This window comes from Ctenocephalides felis, unplaced genomic scaffold (assembly GCF_003426905.1).
Source record: "Ctenocephalides felis isolate EL2017-DRISC unplaced genomic scaffold, ASM342690v1 CF-g0.4_SCAFFOLD_01886, whole genome shotgun sequence".
Taxonomy (NCBI): domain Eukaryota; kingdom Metazoa; phylum Arthropoda; class Insecta; order Siphonaptera; family Pulicidae; genus Ctenocephalides; species Ctenocephalides felis.
Window position 1 is genome coordinate 167104622 of NW_020538040.1, and position 27686 is coordinate 167132307.

The 27686-nt window shown below is 30.6% G+C and overlaps 3 protein-coding genes across 3 annotated transcripts in view; 2 read left to right on the forward strand and 1 right to left on the reverse strand.

Annotated features, from left to right (window-relative positions):
• Positions 1-1825: 1825 nt before the first annotated feature.
• Positions 1826-10221, forward strand: LOC113376205. The gene is made up of 7 exons (XM_026616117.1): positions 1826-1831; positions 1912-2059; positions 2986-3108; positions 4053-4267; positions 6614-6749; positions 8437-8562; positions 9680-10221. The coding sequence occupies exons 1-7, from the start codon at positions 1826-1828 to the stop codon at positions 10219-10221; spliced, it is 1296 nt and encodes a 431-aa protein (XP_026471902.1).
• Positions 10222-11347: 1126 nt separating this feature from the next.
• Positions 11348-27595, reverse strand: LOC113376952 (ATP-binding cassette sub-family G member 5). The gene is made up of 12 exons (XM_026617085.1): positions 27542-27595; positions 25775-25892; positions 21052-21242; positions 20768-20912; positions 20529-20655; positions 20321-20466; positions 19696-19882; positions 19451-19568; positions 19284-19377; positions 18599-18737; positions 16471-16656; positions 11348-11744 (listed from the first exon to the last, which is right to left on the reverse strand). Exons 1-12 carry the CDS (start codon positions 27593-27595, stop codon positions 11348-11350), a joined length of 1902 nt encoding a protein of 633 aa, XP_026472870.1.
• The window catches only part of LOC113376206 (ATP-binding cassette sub-family G member 8), a 57270-nt gene continuing 52787 nt past the window's right edge, over positions 23204-27686 (forward strand). The window contains exons 1-2 of the mRNA XM_026616119.1: positions 23204-23285; positions 23367-23526. The gene's annotated coding sequence lies outside the window, so the exon portion shown is untranslated. The remainder of the gene's footprint in view (positions 23286-23366; positions 23527-27686) is intronic.

Here is a 27686-nt window from a genome sequence, read left to right on the forward strand (position 1 = left end):
GTACGCCAGGTGCGGTACGAAGAGATCTCAATGGCCAGAGTTCTATGAGAATACTGTAAGTCTGTTCAGTAATTATTGACAGTAAATAATATAGGCAATAAATTTACTGTTTATACTTATAGTACATATGTGTATATGCTATGTACATGTGCATCAATTTCCTCGTTACAGTGCTAGTTTGATGGTTTTTTTTAATAAATTGCCTCTTGTCATAATAATTATTATACTAATTATTATAACAATAGCTATTATTGCACTAATAATTATTTTATACATCTTAATAATACATTTAATAAAATCATTTCTAATGCATTTTTATAAAAATTGTCATAAAAGAGAAAAGGAAGCTTTTAATTGTTTTATAATTTATATTATATATATTAGAGTGGTTAATATAGACATTTTCGAATTTCTCAAATGGTTCCAAATTGATAAAAAATAATTCTCTGAAAGTTTTAGCTCTTAATATTGTCTTTTAGATAGAGCGCAATTCAATCAAAGTTAGCATGAAAATATTTTCAAAAATTTTGCAGAGCATCGAATTTTCAATAAAAAATGACATGAATTTTCACTTTTAATTCATTTGTCGCTAAGTTATACCTAAAACTTTTTTTTTATTTTTCAAAAATTTTTATGCTATTTTCATACGAAGTTTGATTGAATTGCGCACTATCTAAAAGTTAATATTAAGAGCTAAAACTTTCAGAAAATTGTTTTTGATCAATTTTGAATCATTTGAGCCCTTAGGAGCAAGGAAATTCGAAAATGTCCATATTAAGGACCACCCTAATATATATATATATATATATATATATATATATATATATATATATATATTAGGTTGTCAAATATCTCCCTTCCGCTTTTTTGCTCTTGGTTTATAATACAAAAAGGCGGAAGGGAGATATTTGACAACCTATTATATATATATATATATATATATATATATATATATAATGTTTCACGGTGTAGTAGTTAAGCTTGCTATCGTGTAGTAGCGATGTCTATTTTCACTTGAGAATATAGATCGAAAATATATTTCCAATTGAAAATAACCCATTTTGGGCATTGCTTTTTTACGAAATTGGTCAGAATGGACGTCATTCGTAATTTTTTGCAAATGATATGCTCTTTATTCCTTTTCACTAACATGACTGTTACGCAAATATTTTTTTCATTGAATGTGGTTTTCGTGTTTTAATAATTTAGTGAAGAACGCTGAAGAAGAGTCAAATTGGGACTCTATACGTATAGAAGTCAATTAAATATAATGCAAGTGTAAAAATCTATTAATTATAACTAATATAAGTTAAGAGGCCCAATTTGACTCTTCTTGAGTAAATAAAACAAATTATTAACACAAATAATACAAAAAGCACATACTTGGAAAAAAGTTTTTTTTTTGGTAATAATTCATAATTTAGCTTTTTTTCTATTATGAGAATGGATGTCTGTTCAAACACTTGTTTATTTCAGGTTTTCAATTACAATATGATAACATATTATCTATTCATTTTTTTTATTTTAATTACAATCTGTCGCACTTAGGACATTCAGTAATTATTCTCACTTTTGGTATATGAATTTTTCAATGGATGGCAACCCAGTAGTTGTCCAATCCAATTATGACCAATTAACTGTATTCGCAGTATTTGCTGACAAAAATATGATAACATAAAAATTTTAAAAAATCTACAAAAAAGTTTCTATATAAATGTTAATTCGAAAATATGTTAAAATTTTGCTTTATATAATTAGTATTAAGTAAGAAAAACATTTGCTTAGTTTATATAGCTATTATAATTATATTATAACTTTGATCAAAATGAAGGTTTTTTATGATCACTAGCCCTCCTATTACATTTTAATATACGTTGTCAGAACTTCATTCTATGTGCCATCTTCCCACAGGTTGTCGTGCAGTATGATAAAGACTTACTGGAAGTATGGGACGAAGCAAAGCGACTTCGTTGTGAGTGGTTTAATGATTATGAAAAAACTGCTTCAAAACCACCAATGGTCATCGCAGATTTGGACATCATCCAACTGGATTTCAGAGGTAATACTTAAAATAAAGCAAGCAAACTAGCTGTAAGTGAAATTCTATCTTAAGACAATTAAGGCATCGTGCCTTAAGACAAATTGCTGGAACTTTCCGTACCAAAAATTATTATTTTTTCAAAAGCGATTAACATTTTTGAAAAAAAAAAATACTTTGAAAAAATTAGATTTTTGAGAAACAAAAAAAAATGTTCGAAAAAAAAGTTTTCTTCATTTTGGCATAGTTTGGAAATTCTGAACTTTTTTTCAAAGCAATCGTACTGCTTTAACTGTATAGAGACGAAATATCAAAGCGCGTAAGCGCCGCGTTGCCGTCTAAATTAACATTGGTACGGAACCGATAGAAATGTTAACAAATTTCATACTTATTGTAAAAATCTCTATAAAATATCTGATAGTTTGATGCGCATATGTCTAATGATCATTTTTGACCGGTAAATGGCATTTTGTTTACTTTTTTTACTAGATTTCCGGAACCGCTAGACCTGCCTTCATGAAAATTTGATCAATTCTTCATCTTGTCAATACAAGTAAAATGGTTTTTGAATTTTTACAATCGGACGCTCCGTTCTCTTAAAAACCGTGTTACCGTTTTTGGCACTTTTTGCCCCGTATCTTCGGAACGGCTAGAGCTGCCTCCACTAAAAACTAATCAGCACGTCTCCTTATCAGTACGAATCGAATGTTTTTTAAATTATTGAAATCGGTTGATGGGTGTTCTTGAAATCGTCGACGAAAATTTGTATCCGAACACACACACACACATACATCCATTTTTTCTAAGGTATGCCAAAATATTCAGAAACCTTTGAAACGTCGAGAAATGCAAAAATTTTCATTTTTGATTTTTTTGCGATTACTATAACTTACCCTACGGGAAGTTAATTAATTGGTTGTTTATAATTAACATATAATATTGTTTAGGCGATAATGTGGATTGTTGGATGGAAATCCAGCACGGTAAAGGACCATGGGCTCCACCTGTCAGTGGCATTGTACCTCTTGGTTCAACTTTATCACTTGTCGTAGCCATCAACGATTACAGAGGTAAGAAATAAAATAAATTTTTACAGTATAAATTTTGATATGATAAATATTTTTTTATTTTGTCATGTTTTCGTGGCATAAAGGGGCTCAACTAGTGTGAAATTTTCAAAAAATCGACTTTTTAATTTTTCCATATTTCGATAGGTTATAGCTTTAAAAATAACATACCAAAATTTTAAATCGATATCTTAAATAGTTTTTGACTTACAGCCATTTAAAAAGTATACATATAGTATATAGTACAACGATCATTTTATCTTTAAACGTGTTTTTCTCGAAACAGCATTTCCCGAATTTGCTGCAGCGATTACTCAAAAACGAACGATCCGATTGTTATTAAATTTTTTTACATATTCTATATATAGTTCTCCGTAAAATGAACTATCGATTTTTTGATCGGCTCCAAAATCGAATTTTGGCAGTCCAAAAACGACCAACATTTTAGGTAAAATATTATATGTTAGTCCAAAAACGACCAAAATTTTAGGTAAAATTTGACTTTTTTTTTAAAACGCCGCCATTTTGTCAATTATTTTTTTTATCGTAGTTCATTTTACAGATAATATTATCTAGTTTAACAAGAATTATTTTTTTTTTATTTCATCCACGTAAAAGGCCGGAATCACTGCAGCATTTAAGGGCGTTTTTTTTTTGTCGCGCCGTTGGAGATCGACGATAACTTAAAAAATATTTAATTTTTTTCTTCAAAAATTTTACTATGTATTCTTAAAACATGTATAAATATATTCCTAAAATTTTGAAATGATTGATAATGTAGTTTTTTTAATATAAATTTCCAAAAATCACCTTTTTTAGACGGTTACACTAGTTGTGCCCCTTAAATAGTTTTTGAGTTACAGCCATTTAAAGAGTATATATAGTATATATATATTGAAACAATCTAAATCTAAAACGTGTATCTAACTAAAATGAATCGTCACCAGGCGAGTTCGACATGCGAGTGAAGTCGTGCGTGGCTTCAGACGGCGCCGGGCACGTCATCCATCTGTCCGACGAGGCGGGCTGCGTACTGCGCCCGAAGATGATCTCGCGATTCCTGAAGACGCGGGCGTCCGACGACCGCGCCTCAGTCATAACGTACGCCTTTTTCCACGCGTTCAAGTTTCCCGATGCCCTGAGCGTTCACATCAAATGCAAGGTATGTTTCGATTTGTAAAAGTAATGGTATTTTATCGGCAGGAAACTGCTCGCACACCATACGGCTTGGGGTAAGAAACCACCCTATAATAACCAATGGGTTATATACATTAGAGTTGAGTGACTCCGAAGTGAGTTATATTCGATGATATTACACTTCCCTCGGAGTAAATCTGAGTGAAGTTCTCTGACATTTATTGGTAAATTTGTTTAAATTATTATTATATTGGCATTTATTTATTCATAAATCATCTAGTCACCTAATTGCTTAGTGGACCCCTAATAGCAAACGATTTACCCTGATATTTTAATGTTTTTATCGTCTCAATTTTGGCACACTATTTGAGATTTGTATGCATATTGAAATGCACTATTTGAGCTTTGTATGCATATTGAATTAGTATTTTTTAAAATAATACGAAAAAAATGTTTGAAAAATTTTCTGAGGCTCACTATAGAACACATTTGAGTCGAGTATTACGTTTCGAAGTTGTCGGAGTTGTTAAGCGGATATAACTCCTCGGTGAAGCGGAGTCAAATCCTAACCGATCCGGCTTCGGATATGAAAAGCCAACTCTTATATATATATATATATATATATATATATATATATATATATATATATATACATTAAGGTTGAGGAAAAAGAACTTCATAAATTTTGCATGAAATTTCATGCAAAATTTATGGATTTCTTTTAAATTTTGTATACCATGATATTGGTATCCTCCTTCGACAGATTTTTATTAAATTCTATCAACATATTCAGCATGACTGAGAATCCAACATCTATTTTTATACCATCCTTGGTGATTCGCCATCCTTCAGATTTTTTGTAAATTATCGACCAATTTCTTTTATTTTATTTTTTTATTTGGTATATAAAAGGCACATGCAGCCCTAAATTTTACTACAAATGCCTATTTTGTAATAGTCAATTTGGTAATCGAATAATTTTTCATCCTTTTGCAGTAAATAAATGTTTTTTACCGAATTTTAATTAAGATTTTCTTGAACTCATGAAAAAGCTTAAATTTAACTGAAAAAAGTTTTATTTTATTTTTGCACTAAATTATTACTTTAATTTTAATTTTTTATAATGTGTAATTTGAAGACACATATGGCCTTAATTTTTTACTCCCTTACCTCAAACCCCTGTTTCGTAATAGTCATTTGTCCTGCTTTCACTCAGTGAATGTTTTGCACTCATTTTTATTTCAAATTCACTGAGTTCATATAAAAGCCTACATATTTTACTCCAAAAAACAATTTATTTTTATCAAGGGTTGTCCACCCCTAACACTTTTTTTTTAATTTTAGTAGCAATTTTTTTATTTTAATTCTTTATGATGTGGAATTGAAAAATATATACAACTCTATATTTTGATCCTCCTACCACAAATGTCTATTTCATAATAGTCATTTCAAACTCCAAATTTTCACCCTACTACCACATTTTCCTGTTTCATAACAATCATTTCAGTAGTAGTTCTTTTGTTCATCTAGCTCAATGACTTATCAATTATAGTCTGTTTTGTGAATATTTTTTACTCAATTCCAATCAAGATTTTTTTGAGTTTATGAAAGACTAAAATTACCTGCTCTATTGGTTGAAACTTTTTAACACAATTCTTTAATATTGGCGACGGAATGGTTACCACTGATAAAGCTAGTTGTGTCCAATTATTGTTCGGTTCTTCCATAGTCACTAATTCGCAGGATTATCCTATTATACAAATAGTTTGAGAGAATCTTGATTTCTATTTTCTGCGCTCTTTGCTCTGTATCTCCGTAACGGGTAGACCTGCTTTTGCCAAAAACTAATCAGCACATCTCTCTATCAATAGAAATCGAATGTTTTTTTAACCATTCTATTCGGTTGATCGGTGTGCCAAAATGTTCAGAAACCTTCAAAACGTGAAGATATGCAAAAAATTTAATTTCCGAATTTTTGGCCCACACGGGAAGTTGATTATTTATTATTTTTATTCATTGTTTTTTATTCCGATTATTTGGCTGCAAATAATAAATATTTTTCAAATCTATATAACAATGGTACAAAATTGAATGAAGATTCTAAAACGTTTCATATGACTATTACCAACTTCGTGAGACATTAGATTTTCAATTTGCAAACTGTAGTGTGGTGATGAATGAGCTTCAAAAACGGTTCAAGAAACGTTTGGCACGTATTGCAGTCCGCGGGCGCTTTTTGTTGTTAGGTCTTATCATGTGAATAGATAAACGTATGGCATGAATTATCCGACGATGCAGAGTGATTAAGGGCCTCACATAGAGAATCGCAAACAGCTTGCTAACGCAATAAATCTTTTCAAACATTGCACAGGTGGAGATATGCAGACACGGCTGTCCGGATCATTGCCATCTGAGCGGTCACGGAGGCGCCCAGGAGCGAAAAGATTCGCCCCAGTCGGCCGCTGCCGGCGACGCAGAGATGCTCTATGATGATATATTACACGACGGTAATCTCATCTTGAATGATAATTGTTTATAACTGACACTTTCCTTTTGTTAACTAGATAATTTTTAATAAACATTGGTGATTAATTTGTGATGGAAAAGTTTTAGGAAGAACTATTTTTTTATTTTATGCTATTGTCTATTTTGATTAAGGAGAAGAATTATTTTTTTTATTTTATGCTATTGTCTACTTTGATTAAGGAGGTTGTTCGTTTTTTTTTTACAAAAAATGCAAGGTATTGTTTTAGTTTTTCTTGAAATGTTATTATCATAGAGACATGCGTTTTTTTTAAACAAAAATTACAAAATCATAGAATATTACAAACTTTTCTTTTTTTTCGCTGTCATTTTTTAACCAGGGGGCGCCAAAATCGGCCTTGCAAAATCGATCTCTTTTGCATTGCCACAGATAAATCCGTTGCACATCGCCTGAAACAAAAAAAAAACTACGTTGAAGAAGAAGTTTGAATCCAGTCCCCCTACCAAAATGAAAGAAAAAAAGCAAGAAGGAAAAAAACGGCAGCTATTTACTTGATCCGACTTGTAGTTTTTTTTTAATTTGTGACACCGCATTGAAAAAAGTCAATTTGAGAAAAACGTACTTAAAGTTTTTAATATAATGTACTAAATACACCATTTAATTTAATGTACTAAATACACCATGGTGTTCAAAGAATGCTGACACATTAAAAAGGTCGTGCATGAGGTATTATAATGAAAAAGAGAGCAGCTGGTATACAATAGCTCGCGGAGCGATGAAAAAACCGATTTCAGAGGATCATACGATATATATATATATATATATATATATATATATATATACACTATATATATTATATTATATATATATAATATATGTATATATATATATATATATATATATGTCAAAAAAATAGATATTGAGATGATTTTTTTTAAATAATTCTAAGGTTTTTAGCTTTCATAATATCAAAAAATCTCAAAATCAAAAAAAAAAAAAATAAAAACCAAACAACCCCCTTAAAAATGACACAGATCCATCAAATAAAAAAAGTTTTCTGTATTTGATGTGCGACATATGCTTTCCAATGTATTTTTAACCGCTGAATACGAATATAAAGTCAAAATTGGAGGTCAAACTGCAAAAAAACGAAGAAAAATTTAAAAAAAAACGACAAAATCTCTGATCTAGAAATTTTACTGCGTTGATAATTAAGATCTTATAATTTCTATCATTTAGTGGCTTTCTTCTTCATAAATGACCTGTCCAACGGATTTTTGTATCGCTTTTTTATCTGTGTTGCAGCATCTTTTTGCAACTTTCACCATTTCCAAAAATTTGCAAAAATATTTTGAGATAACTTCAAATATGTTCGCAGATCACTGCTGGCAGCGTCATACAAATATTCAACAGAGATGAAAAAGCGTTGCTCAAGTCATTTATGGAAAAAAGAGCCAGAAAATGATATTCTACGATTTTATTATTTTTCATGCAGTGAAATTTCTAGATCAAATATTTTGTATTTTTTTTAAATTTATCAAGTTATTTAGAGTTTGACCTCCAATTTTGACTTTAGACTCGATTCAGCAGTAATTGGAAAGCATATGTCGCAGACCGAATACAAACAACTTCTGTTTTACACCTGTGGAATTTATATCGCTTATGAATCAATACTACTGAATTATATTAACGATATTTCTTTAATTTAGGTTCAGATAGTGGGGCATCTGCCGGATACTTGAGAGATCCGTTAGTGAATAACAGTCCAGATTTGTCGGAATCCGAAGAACTTTTGTCCTCTTACGAAGATCACGAAGACGCCGAATCTCAACAAAGTACGTTATTTATATTTAATAAATTTTTGAAGGAGAAGTTTAAAAGATCGGCCAGGACGTTTATTCGTAATTAATTGCCGAAACAATGACGAATTTTTTTTTTTGGCTATAGATTGTATGGTCTGAAGTAAAATACTAAAATATTATAGGCCTACGATAAATGGTTGGATTATAAAAAATTATCATAGTTTGGAAAAATAAGCCGCGTATATTTCGTTTATTGGCGTTTTCATTTAAATGATATACATTTTTAGAACTCGAATTCGAATGCAATGTGATAAATAAATTAATTAAATTTCTACTATTACGTATTACAGATATTCTAAGTTTGTTTGAAATTAGAATATTAATTGAGTATCGCATTGGGAATTGGGAGGCGCCCATTATTGACGTGATCGATTTTTGAAAAATCACGTGATATCTGGTGTTTTTTTTTGTCAAACACCCTCCTCCTAAAAACATCATGTGATTAATTTTTAGTTAAAGTGCAAACCTTATTTACAAAATAGTTGAGAAAATTATCCGAATAGCTAAATCCCTAGACAATATTAGAATACCCTGTGTTCATATAGAACCCTAGACAATATTAGAATACATTGTGTTCATATAGAACCCCAGACAATATTAGAATACCCTGTGGCTAAATCATAGCTAAATAATGATTTTATTTGATACTAATTTTTTTAAATTTATTTCTATAAATTACAATCTGTCGTTAAAAAGAGGAAACAACATTCAGTAATTTTGGTGGATAATTATATTAGGGAAGAAGGTCGAAAGCTCAGGCTGTAGTAATGGAAGTTTATTGAACTTATCTTAAGGCTGAATGCGACTTACAAATAGTTGTTGTAATTGTTTTTTCACAAAATTGTTTTTAATCATTTTTGAAACGATTAGAATTAGTATGAAAATTTGGTGAACTGAAATGAACTATAAGTTTTAATTATAGGTTTGGTTTTCAATTTACGCTTGACAAGAGCCTAAAATAATATTTATTATTATTTTGTACGGCTCAAATAAATCTATTAATGTGCGAATTCGAATTGTACATACCAGTGGTTGAGGGAGGAAATTTAATGTGTGTGAAATCAGTTTAACTATTTATACATTAATAAAGGTGCCGAAGAAATGAACGGTCAAGAAGGTTTTCCACATGGTCCACGTCTGCTAGAGACTGCGACAGGAACTCCACGCCCGATGCAGGCGGCCGTCGCAGGTCCCCGCAGCCTCGACCCTGACCGCTCGTCTCGCCGCCGCCGCACAGCAACAGTTTCCGATCGCAAAGCCCGCAGTGCCGATGTTGGTGTCAGCGGTTTATACGACGTTATTTCCGAAGCAGATTTAGCGTTTAGCCCAGATGGTCGCCAAGAAGCCGTCACTGTATTCCAGGGTCGCATTCGGGAAGAAGTTGTGTACGGCATTTGCTTACCTGTGCCAGGTTTTAGCGCACTATTCGTGCTTTTAGCTACAGCTGCTGCAGTAAGCGCACTAGTAGCTGGTTCTTTATTATATCGTTATCAGTTACAAAGAGATCAGATAGCTAGACAAAAAGGCCAAAATATGTCATCTGGAACACTGGCTTCGTGGATGGCCATGCGCTTAATGCGTCCAACCCCTATTGCCCAGCAAACCCGAGTACCGGCAGCTGGTGCCGATTAACCAAATTAGTTCTTTAGTATTCTCCTGCGGCTGATACTATCGGCTTTCTATGAGAGCACCTCTGTTAGGATGAGGGCTTTCGATATGTAAAATTAATAATAGATAGATATATTTTTAAACATGCGCTAAATGTGTACTAAACATGTTATTGGTTGATAGAATATAAAAAGATAATACCTTTAATTGTATTTATTAAGACGATTTATAACTGTAAGCGCTGCTTGTTGTACAGGTTAAATTTAATATTTACACAGTCATTTATTATAAAAATGTTAATTTATAATTATGTTATTGTTAAATGTTATATTATTCATTATTATAGAGAAACGTTTGAAATTCTTAAGTTTATTAAAAAAAATTATTAAGTTATTCGGCAATGCCAAATAAATAGATTTGGCAATAAAATAATAAGTATATATTTAAAACGTTTTATACTGATTGAAATATATTTTGTATGCATAGTTTAGTTCAAGATATGATAAAATTATAAGTCGTTATGACTATGTTATCGCATTTAAGCTTAAAATATTATACTGTTAATTATGTATTTGGTATCACTAAAAATCTTGCCGTCCCTATAATTCAATGCAATGAACGCCTTTAATTTTTGCATTTCAATGGGTGCTATAGATTTTTACTATATGATCTGGTTTTGGTTGGTTTGAGGTAATATAATCATATCATAGTAAATAATCTTTATCGTAAATTTGTATATATTATAATTGCCTTATTTATTATTAGATTAGTCTTGTAATAATTTTTATCAATAAATACATACCTAAAAATTTGAAATTTCAGATTATAAAAGATAAATTTTAAAATATTATACGGCTTTTATATAAACGAAAATAAAAACTTAATTTTAAATCAAAGCTATATTGAACACATTAAATACAAATAACATAAATTCTCTTAAATAATAAATAATATCAATATAATACATTTATCTTAATACTGCAATTATATATCAGTACGTAAATACTAAAACTTATCTTTATATATATTTATTTTCTTATTATTTAATTTCAACAATGAAATACTTGACCATATGATTGTTTACTTCTTTCACTACAAGATTTACCACAAAGCTAATAATATTATCAAACATTGAAGCTTACAATTAATTTTACTCTCTGAATCTATTCTTGATAAATGTAGGCAAAGGTAAAGTGTAAAGCATCTTGTTTAGAATTATAAATCCAAAAGCAAAAGCAAAACTCAATCCAAGATTAAAATCTGACTCCAATTCTTCTAACACGGTTTCTCCGATAAGTCCAGTTCTACTAAACCGTTCAATGAGATACTCACTGCCTGACAAGTATTTACAATTTGCATTGGAATTTTGACCATTGAAATTAGATGTTTCTATTAAACTGATATTAGTGCAGTTGTAGTTTCTATTATATGGTAAATTTGTCAAAGAGGGTTGACTAAATATCAATCGATAGAGAACATTTGATGAGTAGCGTGTGTGGGTCATATAAGTTAGAGTTTGCAACCAGTCTGGCAATCCACGGAAAGATCTGAAAATAGGAGAAGTATTATCTAGAGTTAGAGAAAAACATACATTGCAGTAAAAAACACATGAATAGTACAAATATAATAATAACAAATATTATATTAGTAGTTTTTGGCATCTTATATATGCATCTGGTATTAAGAGTTTATATCAAATATAAATTAACTTTAAAGTCAAAGATTTTAATTGATATTATTGGAAGCAGTATTTTTCTTAAGTTACTAAAGCTATTATAATTGTCCTCTGTATACTTTATTGTTTAGCACTTTAATTGTACATTTTCCAGTTAAAATATATGTTACTTGTAGTATTTAAACATAAACCAATAATGCATAAATGCTTTTGAAGATTACATCCCTTTATTAAAACTAATTCTGAGGGAATCATAGGCTTCAAACCATTTGATTGAATGCAATATAAGAATTTTGTTTTGATTTAAATGATGTACAACTTTGCTTCACAACAAAAATTTGAAACGGAATTTGTAGTAGTAAAAACTTAATAAATCCATTTCATGTAGTAAAAAAAGTATTACATACAAAAGACTACTACAATGCATTACAAAGTCATCTATTTATATTTATATTTTTTCCAACATTGTTGCCGAAGACTAAATACTTTTTTAAGATTTAAATTTATGTATGAAAACATAGGAATCTCATAGCAATATCGAATACTGCTGATGCCTTGTGTTAGAATTCGAGCTCTCATATTCATTTTATAACTCCTAAACCTATCTAAAAGCCATCTAGTATGAATAAATAATTTAGAAACTGGGTACAGATTTGTATGAAGTACAGTATTTCAACTTCATCTACTCATGAGCAATGAAAATGATAAGATAGAAGTAAAAGTTAAAAATAATATAAAGTATTAAATTAATAAACTCAAAAAATCAGTGTGATTGATATCACTTTATGTAGTTTGGTTAGTTGTAGATCTCAAAGTAATTGAAAAGTGGTTTAAGAACTAGAAAATTTAACTGAATCAACCAAATCACAGTACATTACAATCACTCTAGGAGTTTATGTGAATGTCGAACAAATACCACAAATTTAGCAAAATATATATATATATTTATATATATATATATATATATATATATAATAATATATAAATATATATATACATATATATATATAATTATATTAAAATAACTAAATCAACCAAATCAAAGCATATTACATTCACTCTGATGGGAAAGATAACATGAAAACCACAGAATAATTTAGCAAAACGTGAAACTGAATTGCAGTTGTTTATAGAAAAAAACACCAAACTTTCATCAGAAACAAAGTTTTGATATATAAATCTGATTAAAAGACTTATGGCAATAAGCAACAAGGCTGCGATTGTAAGTTCAATATTGTTAAGATGCAGAGAATACAATCAAAGATCTTAAAAAATATTATAGAGGCACCTTGGCACGTCTCTGATTTTACAATCTACAATGTCTGAAAATTAAATAATTTACTTTTAAAGACTGAAGCTTTATGTAGATGAAGTAATTAAAGATAGAAGCTATATGTAGATAAAGTAATTAAAAGCAGAACCTTTATGTAGATGAAGTATATAAATACAGAAGCTATATGTAGATGAAAAAATTCAAGGTAGAGGCTTTGCATAGATTAAGTAATAGAAGATGTAATAAATAAAGACAGAAGCTAGATAAAGCCAGACAGAATACGTAGATAAAGTAATTAAAAGCATATGCTCTACGTAGATGAAGTAAATAAATATAGAAGTTCTACATAGATGAAGAAATTAAAGGCAAAAGCTTTGCATAGATTAAGTAATAGAGGATGTAATAAATAAAGACAAATCTATATGTAAATGAAGTAATTAAAGGCAGATGCTCTATGTAGATAAAGTAATTAAACACAGAAGCCTTACATAGATGAAGTAATTAAATATAGAAGCTCCAGATAGATTAAATAATAGAAGATGTAATAATTAAAGGCAGAAGCTATATGCAGATGCAGTAATTAAATATAGAAGCTCTACATAGATTAGGTGATAGAAAATGTAATAATTAAAGAGAGAAGCTACATGCAGATGAAGTAATTAAATATAGGAGCAGAAGCTCTACATAGATTAAGTAATAGAAGATGTAATAAATAAAGACAGAAGCTATACACAGATAAAATAATTATAGATTGAAGCTATATATAGATGAAGTAATTAAAGGCAGAAGCTTTCGTCTTTTATTGCTCAATCTATGCAAAGGCTTTGTCTTGACGAATGAAGAAATTAACTATAGAAGCTCTATGTAGATGAAGAAATTAAAGACAAAATGCTTTGCATAAATTAAGTTATAAAATACAGAAGCTGTATGTAGATGAGTAATTAAAGGCAGAAGCTTTATGATGAATAAATAATTAAAGACATAAGTTTTATGTAAGTAGATGAAGTAATTAGAGACAGAAGCTCTGCGTAGATAATTAAGAACAGAAGCTCTATGTAGATGAAGTAGTTCAACACAGAATCTTTATGTAGATAAAGTACACCTATCTTTGAACACAGAATCTTTGCACAGATTAAGTAATAAAAAACAAAAGATTTACATAGAAAAAGTAATAAAAGACAAGAGCTCTATTAAAGACTAAATCTTTACGTAGATGATGTTATCAAAGACAGAAGTTTTCTGTAGATGATGTTATTAAAAACAGAGGCTCTACATAGGTGAAGTAATTAAAGACAGAAGCTCTAAGTAGATGAAGTAATTGAACACAGAAGCTTTATGTAGATGAAGTACGCCTATCCTTGAACACAGAATCTTTGCACAGATTAAGTAATAAAAAACAAAAGCTTTACGTAGAAAAAGTAATATAAGACAGAAGCTCTATTAAAGACATAATCTTTACGTAGATGAAATTATTGAAGACAGGAGCTCTATGTATACGATATTATTAAAGACAGAAGCTCTGCGTAGATGAAGTAATTAAAGATAGAAGATCTATGTAGATGAGGTAATTGAACACAGAAGCTTTATGTAGATGAAGTACACCTATCTTTGAACACAGTATCTTTGCACAGATTAGGTAATAAAAAACAAAAGCTTTACATAGAAGAAGTAATAAAAGACAGGAGCTCTATTAAAGACAGAATCTTTATGTAGATGAAGTTATTGAACACAGGAGCTCTATGTATACGATGTTATTAAAGACAGAAGCTCTGCGTAGATGAAGTAATTAAAGATAGAAGATCTGCATAGATGAGGTAATTGCAGACAGAAGTTTTATGTAGATGGAATATTTAAGAAAAATAAAGTAATTAAAAGCAGGAACTTTTCATAGATGAAGTAAGTAAAGACAGGAGATTTTCATAGATGAAATAATTAAAACAGAAGCTATAAGAAGATGAAGTAATTGCAGACAGAAGTTTAACATATATGAAATATTAAAGACAAAAGCTTTATGTAGATAAAGTAATGAAGGGCATGAGTTCTACATAGATGAAGTTATTAAAGGCAGGAGCTTTACGTAAATTATCTTATTAAAGGCACCAGCTCTACGTAGATGATCTTATTGAAAGCAGGAGCTCTACGTAGATGATGTTGTTAATCACTGAAAATCTAGGAAGATGATATTATTAAAGACAGAAGCTCTTTGTAAATTAGGGTTATTGCAAACAGAAGTTTTATGCAGATAGAAGAGTAGATGAAGCAATTATAGAAAGAAGCTCTAAGTAGATGAAGTAATTGAACACAGAAGCTTTCTGTAGATGAAGTACACCTGTCTTTGAGCACATAATCTTTGCATCGATTAAGTAATAGAAGACGGAAGCTTTAGGTAGAAGAAGCAATTAAAGACAGGAGCTTTACTTAGATGAAATAATTAAAGACAGGAGCTCTATTTAAGACAGAAGAAAATCTTTACGTAGATAAAGTTATTGAAGACAGGAGCTCTATGTAGATGAATTTATTAAAGACAAAAGCTTTACGTAGATGAAGTTAGTAATTAAAAACAGAAATTTTACATAGATCAAGTAATTAAAGACAGGAGCTTTACATAGATGAACATTATATTATTATATTGTCTAGGATAGATGAAGTAATTAAAGACAGAAGCTATAAGAAGACCAAGTAATTGCAGACAGAAGCTTTATGCAGATGAAGTGAATAAAGGCAAAAGCTTTACATAGATAAAGTAATTGAAGGCATGAGCTTTACGTAGATGATGTTATTAAAGGCAGGAGCTTTACGTAGATGATCTTACTAAAGGAAGGAGCTCTACATAGATGATCTTATTAAAGCCAGAAGCTCTACGTAGATGATGTTACTAAAGACAGGAGCTTTACGTAGATGAAGTAATTAAAGATAGAAGCTCTACAGAGATGATGATATTAAAGACAGAATCTCTACGTAGATGAAGTACTTAAAGACAGAAACTTTACATAGATGCAGTAATTAGAGACAAGAGCTCTACATAGATGAATCAGTACTCATATATATCAGTTATAATTCAGTTTTCACCGATACAAGTTTTCGATGTACCAGATTTAAGAAGACTCGAGAAGTATTGGACTATAAACCTGCCTTAGTATTAATTAGAAAATCACTTACTGAGGTGATTACTATACATTTTTTAAACTAATTATAATTCTATTGTAAACTTACCATAATAGCTTATGAATTGCATTATTTGGATTGCAATTTATATCGATAAAAAAAACTTTACGTAGTAATAAAGTACTATTCACTATTCGTTAAGTTATTATATTATATTTACCTTAAAGCACCACTGGATAACGTCAATAGTATAGACAGAAGATATACGCTCAATATAGCCGCGTTTAAAGAATATTTAACAATCATCAAAATAGCAATAGTCAGCTGCTCCGAAAATATAAAACATGACCATATAGACAGAGTCATATATGCCATAGAACGCATATCTTCCATACTGCATACGAGGCTGAAATAAAATAAATGATGGAAATTTAATTAAGTATATGATAATTACATTCTGTAACTATATCGTGAATTCTACTCATATAAAATTCTATTTCGTTATGACGAGCCTCAGTGATAATAGATTACTTACAGAATTGATCAAATATATTTATAGAAAAAAATTTAATACATTATATATTTGCAACATATAGATGCATATACAGAATTATAATAAAACACAAAAATTTTATAATTTATGGATATTTATTTAAATAGGACTGGAAAATTAGACATAAGCCCGATTAGCATATACTGATTTATCGGGTAATAATAATAATCACATAATATCACAGATGTTTTACATGATATTTGTACATGCATTATAGGAAGAATGCTTCAATCACTGAAAGCCTCATCTTCGGTCTCCGTATCGTCGTCATTGGGCGTGCAGATATCGTCCTCGTCTTCGTCGCTAGGCCCAAGGTCTTCCAGGATATCTTCGCTCATTTCTTCATCTGTACAATCTGATTCATCGGTAGGGTACTCATCATCCGATAGTTCTTCGTCAGCCTCGCCATTATAATCATCCGACGATAACGATAGATCCGTAAATGAAACATCGCTACCTGAGTTTTGAGCTGAACTCTCGGCGTTTGGATTGGGGTCTAAAGGTCTGGCATCTGCAGGTTCCTCTTTGGTTTCAGAATAATTGCGTTTCATCTTTAGTTTGATTTGTACTTCTCTAAAAATATCTAAGCAATCTTCCAGCGCTGAACTCAGACTGTCGTCGTCGCTTGAATCGTCTTCGTCGCTCGAGTTGTAACAAACGGTCTGAAGTACGGCGCGCTTATTCAGCATGTAGTTGTACTCGTTTCGCGGCCACCAATAGACGATCTCTTCTTCCTGATTGGCGCAATCTAGTTCTTCAATATCATTGTTATCGTTTTCTTCGGTTTCACCATCACTGTCTGTATGTTTTATAAGAGTAGATTTATCCTCAGTCAAAGTATTACAAACTTCATGGGTAGATTCCTTCTGCGTGCTGCTATTACATACAGTACCCGCCTCATTAGACAAAAAACTCTCTCGGTCAGCAAATCCCTCGTCATATAATATGTTACGTATTTCTTCTTCCTCGCATTGTGTATCAGCATCTTGAACGGGCGGCATTTGTGAAATTTCGGGGTCGTCATCGCCTTCGGTTTCCTCATTCACTGTGTCCGACTGTTGAGGCAACATTGCATTTGCCTCGGTGCCCTTACTTTTATAAGATTTTGGCGCCTTCTGGGCCTTACTTTTGTTGTTATCTATAGATAACAACCCATACGTAATAAGAAAGATAATTAATAAGACATATTTGAGATTTAAGGCATTCATTTTTGTATAATTGGAAAAACACTAAAAATTTTTCTCACAGCACTGTTTCGATCAACAACTTTATTCATTTGTTTAACTTGAAATGGCGTTTAACATCTAATGCGTAAGATGGCAGGCCAATCAAAATTTATGAAATGTTTGAACAAAATATTCACAACGGTACAACAATACATAGACTATTATTATTATTACTACATAATAATAATAATAATAATAATAATAATAATAATAATATATATATATATATATATACAAAAAAAAATTTGCAAACAATTCGATGTCAGTTACTATGACAGTTAAAACTATGAAAATATTTTACAAACATAGGTACTCATGAAATTAAATCGGATTAATAGTTTGCATATTGCTCAACATTAATAACAATTTTTTTACATATTACAGTTGAAATTAAAATTCGTAGCAAAGAATCGAAATAATTTTTACGAAGCAATTATAAATACTTTCAGTTTAATAACCTAAAATATTGGGTCTCTAGGAATCACGAATATTTTTTTCTTTATATATATATATATATATATATATATATATATATATATATATACTATATCATGTGAATATATACTTACGGGTATATAATAGCTATTGCAGCTGTACTTGATATTATAGAGAAAGGTAGTGAAACTAAATTCCACGAAAATAATAGGGCTGGACCACCATATAGACCTTCTTGGCATTCCTGGTAATATCTTGTTCGCCATTTTGGAACTATAAAATAAACAGATATATTGATCATCAATATATTTATCAAAACTTGGGGACCGATTCTGCCGCATAACAGACAAAGGTTATGGCAAGGCCATGTTACGCTCCAACTTCCATACATTATGCTACTGAGTCATACTGAATATTGTCAAAATGTCATTTGTTTGCTGTGCATTCAGGCGTTTCACACATAAACTGCATCGCCACTCGTATGTTATGAACCTGAGTCAAAAAGATCTTGGTATCTAACATAGTTTATAAACTATGTTGACATTTTTGCGGTTTCTAGATCATGTTTTCTCTGTGACAATCTGAAAAAATTGGCTGACTGCACAGCAACCACATGGCTTTTATCAATATTTAGGACGAATTTGTATGGAAAGTTCTTCATAATATAGCCTTGCCATAACATTGGTCTGTTAAGCAGCAGAATCGGTCCCTTAAATGTATATTCATGAGACACAGACAAAACGTACATAATGAAAACAAAATTGCACACGAAAAACTATCTTATACGCCATAAATAGTTGTTTTAACCTTTCTACTTACAAATGATAATGGTGTTAATGAGACCAGATGCATATGCCATCGTTTGCATGTTAAAAACCAATCCGTTTTTCGTAATGAATGCCCTCTGAAAGTTCTAAAATAAGAAATTAAAGTTATATCATTTTTTTTAAAGAATAATGTATATTATTTAAACACTGAAAACTTACACCAATGTTGCTATAAAATATCCAAAGAATCGCAAAAAATATTGGCATACAAAACAGTCTCAGGAAAAGTTGCTGGATGCCATAAGAGCTCCAACTAAATATTGATGACAATATCCGCCTGGATAAACGAAAAAATAAAAATTATTTTTAGTATTAAATATATATATATATATATATATATATATATATATATATATATATATATATATATATATATATATATATATATTATTATATTTTCTTACATATATAATACAGCTATGACTTTTGCTTGTCCAGGTTTTCCATATGCCAAAGTCACTTTGGAAGCTGCAGCTCCTAAACTAGGCCCTGGTATTCTTTCTTGTCGAAATCTTTCAACTAAAGCCTCAATTTGCTGGTTTGATTCGATAAATCGCTCTCTCGAACGTCGATCGACAGTTGACAAACATACTGTTGATACAAACTTAATAAGGTAAGACTGTTTAAATTTAATATTTTCATTAATATATATATACAAGTTGCCATACTTTTCTAATAAGTTTATTGTTGATAAATACGTTTTCAACATTGGTATGGTGTGAGAATCTAATATATGGGAATCTAATATTAAATAAAGTATAAGGAAAATTGCTAGTAATACCAGTTATGAAAAAGATCAGATTTTGTCAAAACCATTTTTGTCATTCAATAATTTAAGAGATTATTAATGTTTAGCAAATAGGGTGTTTTTTATTATTTATTTGCGTCTAATTGTAAGCCAGATTTTGGATGATGATATGCAATTGCCAAGTGTTATTGAGATCTTCCAGTATACATTGACATTGTGCTTGAAATTTTACAAGAATGATACAAGCACTATGATATCATATCTCCTTTATATTAACTTACAATAGTACATTAGTGGATTCTCCATACGTGGACATGGATATCCAATATCATGAAAATATTCCAACATTGCCCTAGTCCCCCCTGAATATACTACTCCTCCCAAACACAGATACAGCGCTCGGTCCAAAAATGGAAATACATCAGACCTAAATGAACAATGATATTATAAATATCAATTTGCACAGTTTGCTAAATTTTAACAAATTACCTTGGTTTTTCTAGAGATAAAATAATACCACAACCGGTCTTTTTCGCCGTGTTTGATAATATGGATATTATTAAATATGTGTTAAGCGGATCTAAATTCCATGTAGGTTCATCCAGCAGAAGGATTACTAAACAAATAAACATTGAATGAGATTGTATTTTGAACATGCGACTATAACTTTACCTGAGCTTTAATTCCAAAGAGTGTTACTAACTTTTATAAAACTAAATATTTCTTACCGGGATCACGCATCAACTGAACTCCAATCACCAGTCTGCGATATTCGCTTAATGTTAGCTTTTCTATTTTTTTGTGAGCTACTTGTGATAAAGCTAAGTCTGCCAAAACTTGTTTAACTTTAGACATTTTCATGTATCCTCCCAACTAAAATATTAACAGAAAAATCTATCAATACACAAGATATAATTGTGTAAACAGAGTAGTCAAGGCAATTAACATGGACTTGATTGAAATGGAATAGTGGTAAAATAATAGTTTTACAAATGAATTATTTCATACTTACTATTGTTGGCGTATATGTTAATGTTTGTTGGACTGTTAGACCAGGTATTAAGTCGCATCGTTGTGTCACATAACCACAACGTTGTTGGAATACCCTCAAAGTGAGTGGGACCCCATTTAGTAGCACCGTACCTCGTGCTGTTCCTTGGGCTCTCCGCGATATCACGTCCAAGACGGCCCGTTTGCCACTTCCTAAGATAGAAATTTATTTAAAAATCACAAATCAAGGAAATTATCGACGAATATTTATAAACAATTGTAAGAATATTATTAAAATATTTATTAACAATATTAACTAAATTTTTGATCATTGATTTTTTTTAAATTGTGTTTAAGACAATATATTTAATATTGATCTTTTGTCATTTCATTAATAAAATAATGTTAATCATATAAGCGAATCTTTCAAATGATCATTATCATCAATGATATGAAATTTTTTGTATAGGGAAAGAAATGCATTTACGCATGCCAAACTAGGACTTTACTCTGGGTATGTTAAGCTCGTTATAAATAATACCAACTCAAACCTCCGCTTTCTTCTTGTCTCTAGTCCCCACGGAAACTGCCGTTAGGCTTTACTTTATGGGGGGAGGCTCTAGAATTCTATAATTCCCTATCTTAATTGAAATTTTGTCCTAATTACACATAACTAGGTGTAAGTGAGATTTTGCCTCAAGACAAATTGTTTGACCAATATATTGATTCGTGAGCGTGAGCGTGAGTTTACCGAGTTGCTATATGGTTATAATATTAGAAACAATTTGAAATTAATCAAATTTCTACATATTTGCCAAACATCTTATTGTTAGATATTCTCGCCTAATACATAAACGGATTTATTTTTTAAAAGTAATGGTTTCAATAATTTTTTAAAATTAAACAAGTTGTCTTAGGTCTTCAACATTTCAGTATGTTCTTTAAAGCCATGGTCTCCATCACCATGAAAAGTTTCATCACAAAAAATCAATAAAAAAATAATTTCCTTGATTATTAACTAGTATAATAATATCAGCTGATATCATTCGAACAGTTTTTGAATTTTCCAAATCGGTTCAGGTCTATTGAGTAAAACGTGGACAAACAATTTTGCACTTTTATGTTAATTCTAAAGAAACAGCCCGATTGATCAAGTTTTATCAAATGGCTTAAAAGTTTATGAAATCAGTTCAGAAAAAAACTTCGACGAAAGAACGAATTTTGTCTCACATATTAAAACTCATACTATTACCAATTTTGGTGTCAAACGATTTAGATTTGATCTTGCAACGCCAAGAAAGCATAAAATTAGGATTAAATCGTATCTGGAAATATAAACTGCTCCAACAATGGGAAGTATAAATGTAGTATTCAAATTTTTACGGTTTATTATTTATATATAATAATACTAAATGGTAGTCTGCTCGAAGGCAGGTCCATGGTGTGAAAGCCACCACAAAAAATGATTCCCGTACCCCGTACCCCGTACCCCGTACCCTTCGTCTATCATTCCCATTACCAATATAATATTTCCCATCTCTCCCCCTTTTTTTCACGTATTTTTTCTTCCGAATTTCTGCTTCCATGCATCTTGATCCTGTGCTTCGGCTTTCACTTTCTTGTATTTTTTCTTCACGTGTTAGTCGTCAATCGTCTGCATTCTTCTTCTTCCCATTCCTTTCATTTCTTCTATTTTACTCTCAACAACGTCGGGCAGAAGTATAAATGGTCTGATCATAGATAAACAAGTATAAATGGTCAACCAGTTTCCTTCTATTTCCAGGATTGTGCTCAGTAGAGTCCTTTCTTCGTCCACTCTTCTCAAGACTTAATTTGTTATCTTGTTAGTCTACTTATATGTATATATATATATATAATTAAAAATAAATTTAATATTATGTATTAATATTTTTGCTTTAAATCTTGAACTTTTAAAGTTGGTTCGTTTCTACGGTTTGCTTATACCATCAGGCAGAATAAGGTTTCGCACACAAAACAATACGCAATGCTATTTACCCTTTGTTTACCTTCGCCTTTATCCAGGCTCAACGTCTTTTGACATTTATAAATTTTGAGTTTTAGAGTAATATTTTTTTTTAAATTTGAGTTGTTTATAAATCCAAAACGTGTATATTAGTATCAAATTTTGCTCAAAAATGGGTTGAACTGGTACAAAAATAAGCCGAAATATGAAAATAAGATACATAACCTCAAAATGTTTCAACACATTTTATTCAGTATTCCAATATTATGCAGGTAAATATGAATTTGCAAATTGGTTATAGGATCATAAGCTTTCATATTATTATATTAATTGCTTGATTTGTTTCTACAAAGGTCTTTTTGGAAATAGTATGTTTTACTGTTATATCCCAACCGTCATTGTTGTGTTTCAAAAAGCAGCTGTCAACAATGGGTGCAAAAGTGCAAATTTTGAATTACCTGCATTGGAGTATTGGATGATAATTAACCCTAAAGCTAGGAATAAACTAAAATGGTTAGCTGCATGATTTTAATTAAATTATTTTTATTATAAATTATTTGTTAATATTTTGACATTCGTGGTGTTTGAGATCTACTGCATATAGTATGAGCTTCGGTTGATTAACAGATACATAATGATACATGTCAACAAATATATAAGAATTTAACAAAGCTGCTTTCAGAGTAACTTATACTCTAAGTCAGTCAATTAAAAATACATACTTTTACCCCAAAAATTCTAGTTTTACCCCATTTATGGTAAGTCACCCCGGTTCCCAGACTACGGCTCTAAGTAATAAACTATTTTTTATTGTTTATCAAATACCACTTTCTGGAATTATGTAAAACGTTTCTATAATAATGTACAAGACGGACAATTATACAATTCATCAGAAGATAATAAATATCCAATTATAAGTTATACCGATATAACTTATAGACTTATATCGATATGATTTAGAAAAGCAATTCATGATAATTATATCAAAATATGATTATGGAAAGGGTTGAGTTTTTTTTTATTGTTCATTTCATATATATTTTATAAGTTATCTTAACACTTATTTTATTTGATTGTATTTAATTATATGGTGCATCATATATTCTTTTTTTGTAAATAACGTTATAAAATTGATTGGGAGGGAGATTTTATGCCTTACTATCTTCCTCCATAGTTCTTGTCTACCCAAGGGTTGAGCTGAATTTTTGTTTTGTTAGTTTCTACGAATGAATTATTTTGATAATAAGCTTTCATAAACAATATATTTTATTCATGGGCGTTTTATGAAATCATATTTATTCAGTTATGTTGCTGTTTCTGTATGTATACAGACAAATCTTCCAATTCTGAAGCAATTACAATATTACTGTAAGCATTATTTGGAATGCACTAGCCCATTTTGTCACATATAAGGAGTATATGTTAGGATGTGCATAACAAAAGTTTTAGAGAAAGTAGGAAACCTCTAAAATTTGTTTAGAAACATTTACAAGGAATTATAATACGGTACAATATCACAGTTTTCAAGACGATCAAGACATCTATGAAGCAGTTATAGTGAATATTAACTACTTGTAAACTATTAGCAGAGAACGGATTTGAGAAGAGAAAGAAAATATAGCTAATAAAGTTTTTTTAAAACACCTGGAAGTAATGGTTTTCTGATGATAAACTACTCTATGCAACAAAAATTAAATATATTTTACATGTAAATATTTGCTCGAATAAATCCGTACTCTTGGTACATTTATATATTAACTCCAAGAATATTACATAAATATTCATTGAATATATATACATATAATCAACTAAGGGAATCATTTATTTGTGGTAGCTCTCACACCATGGATCTGCCTTCGGGCAGACTACCATTTATTATTATTATATCAACTAAATAAGTATCAACGTCGACAAAACTATCGACATATATATATGTATATAATTCATGAATGAAAAGCATTTCATATTACTTAGGACAGATATATCAGCTTATTTACATTACTAATCTTATAAATTTTTGCTAATGCACCATATAACATATTACGAATGTAATTTAGTGAGTCTATAAAAGTCAATGTATGATTCAAATGCATATTATATGCAGCTATAGACATTCATATTTATATTTTCCTATAGAATTCCAAATTTTATAATTTATATTCTCTTTTATTCCTCGATATCAATAATAATTTAAGACAATAAGAATTTTATAAAGATATGGCTGTAGTTATGAAAGTCACATCTCATATGCAAAGAGCGTAATGTGAAATTCGGTTAGTATGATATCGAAGGGACAGCACAAGTTTTGTAAGAGAAAACTTCTTTATGTTAATGTATATGTATTTAGGTATTCTAATAGAATAACATAGTAGCTACATTACATAATTACAATCAGTACAGTATGCACATATAAATGTTTTTTTGAATGCAAGTAATTGTAATTTTTGCATATTTTTCTTTCATTTTATTTTAAAGACAGTCCTTAGTACTATTGTGCATATTTATTGTCATATTTTTGGGGCTGTTAACGAATCTGAATTTTGGTTACGTGATTGATCTTGCTTCTTGTGATGGAAACGAACTGCTTGTTGAACATTATAACAGGACATAATTTTTAACTGCGTGAAATTTAAAAATGCGCCGTTATAAACGGTTGGTCAATATATACGGGGTCATACTGAGCGGTTTTTACTGTATATCAAAGCAACTGCATTAACTCATGCATTTGCATTACGAAATTTAACCCGAGGTCTGAACTTACCCTTCGATCCGAGAATTGCCATGACCTCGCCGCTGTGCACAGTCATTACAACATCTTTCAAGATGACTCCCGTCTTGGTGTTGCCCAGAAGACGTTGAGCGCATTTTCCTGGTTCGACCTTTTATGAAAAACATAATTAAATATCTTGTTAGAAACAAAGAGATGAGATGTCAAACAAAATTGCGTGATAATATTTTAAATAGCTGACACTTCTGATATTTTGTACTTTTTACATATTTAAACTTCTACTTTTCTTGGCTTTCGTGGGTAATCATACTATATAAGTACTTTCACACTATACATTTGTGGTAGGATGGGTGGGCTCGTTTTTTTTTTTGATAGGCAGACAGTGGGTCCCTTTTTTTAGACATATTAGGCCATACAATTTTTTGAGATTAATGGGTGGGCTGAGCCCCCCCATCAAAATTTATGAGTGGGCTCGAGCCCACACACCCCACACGGTTCCGACGCCACTGACCTGCTGAATTTATAATTTAAATACATGCTCATTACTGTTAATTTATATCACATATCGGTAATATTTGCAAATATAAAAATCAACCGTCGTCAAGTATTTGGGCTCCTGCACTTATTGTTAGACTCGAAACCCACTCGCAAATACCACATACAAAGAAAATGACAACAACGTGAAAGATTTTGAAGAAAACTATATTGTCTATTAAAGAAAGTCTAATTTAAGCTCATAGAGCAAGTTATTACTGTGCAAAGTAATGCTGAAACCAGTATGGACGTACGGAATTCAACTATGGGGAACATCTAAGAAATCAAGTATAACAATCATCCAAAGATTCCAAAATAAACTCTTTACAGAAATAGTAAATGCCCCTAAATATGTACTAAATTGACTCATACATAAATATTTAAATATCAAGACAGTAACAGATGTTACTGTGCAAAGTAATGCTAAAACCAGTATGGACGTATGGAATTCAACTATGGGGGACATCTAAGAATTCAAATACCATAATCATCCAAGGATTCCAAAATAAACTTCTGAGAGAAGTAGGAAATGCTTCTAAATATCTTCCAAATTGGCTCATACATAAATATATAAATATCAATACAGTGCATGAGAAATTATAAAAAGAGAATCGTATACCATCCATATCCATGGGACCACTCTTGGAGACATAAAAGTAAAATAGGGTACCATCAGACTAGGACGCCCAATCAATGGATTGGCATCCGATATAGACATCCTAAGTACTACCAAAAATTTTGCTGATGTTTCATGATGAAATATGTGCATATATATATATATATATATATATATATATATATATATATATTCATATTTTTAACAGCAATCAGAACCTTACGTCCTATGAGCTGTTGGGCTGAAACTTCTCCTTACTTCTTATTTTTTAGATGGTAACCCAATGGTTAATTCATCTATATTTGATGATTTTTGTTATTAGAATTAATCTAATAGGGCTGAGTTTTTATTGGTGCAGCAATGCCAGGCAAGGGCTATTTTCACTTGGAAACATATTGCTATCTATATTTCCAAGTGAAAATCGTTGTCACTGTTGCCTGACAACAGGCTGTTCGAAGTGGGTATCGAACCTGGGACCTCTGAATCAAGTCCCGTCGCTCTTAACCGCTTACCTGTGCAAATATATAAAACGAAGGAAAAAAAAGATAATATTTGCATTAAACATTAGAAGTTTTCAAACAAATCAGGTTGTCGCACCGATAATAATAGACGAGCACAGATAATAAAAACAATAACAATACATCACTCACCTGACCCGTATAATGCACGTTGCACAGATCCAGTACATAATCGCTTGCCAACATTGTTCAGTATTTAACAACAAATACAACAAAAAATTAAACTAATGAATTTGTCATGAAACGAGGCATACACACATAATTTATCGCGTTTCTA

Bases quoted from the DNA above. Each gene is read 5' to 3' on its own strand.
- LOC113376205 (XM_026616117.1), top strand. The intron at 4,268-6,613 runs GTATGTTTCGAT...AACATTGCACAG, and splicing joins GCGTTCACATCAAATGCAAG to GTGGAGATATGCAGACACGG. The intron at 6,750-8,436 runs GTAATCTCATCT...TCTTTAATTTAG, and splicing joins TGATGATATATTACACGACG to GTTCAGATAGTGGGGCATCT.
- LOC113376952 (XM_026617085.1), bottom strand. From the start codon at position 27,595: ATGTTGGCAAGCGATTATGTACTGGATCTGTGCAACGTGCATTATACG. The intron at 19,378-19,450 runs GTAAGTTTTCAG...TTCTTATTTTAG, and splicing joins TATTTTATAGCAACATTGGT to AACTTTCAGAGGGCATTCAT. The intron at 11,745-16,470 runs GTAAATATAATA...TCCTATTTTCAG, and splicing joins TTATCCAGTGGTGCTTTAAG to ATCTTTCCGTGGATTGCCAG.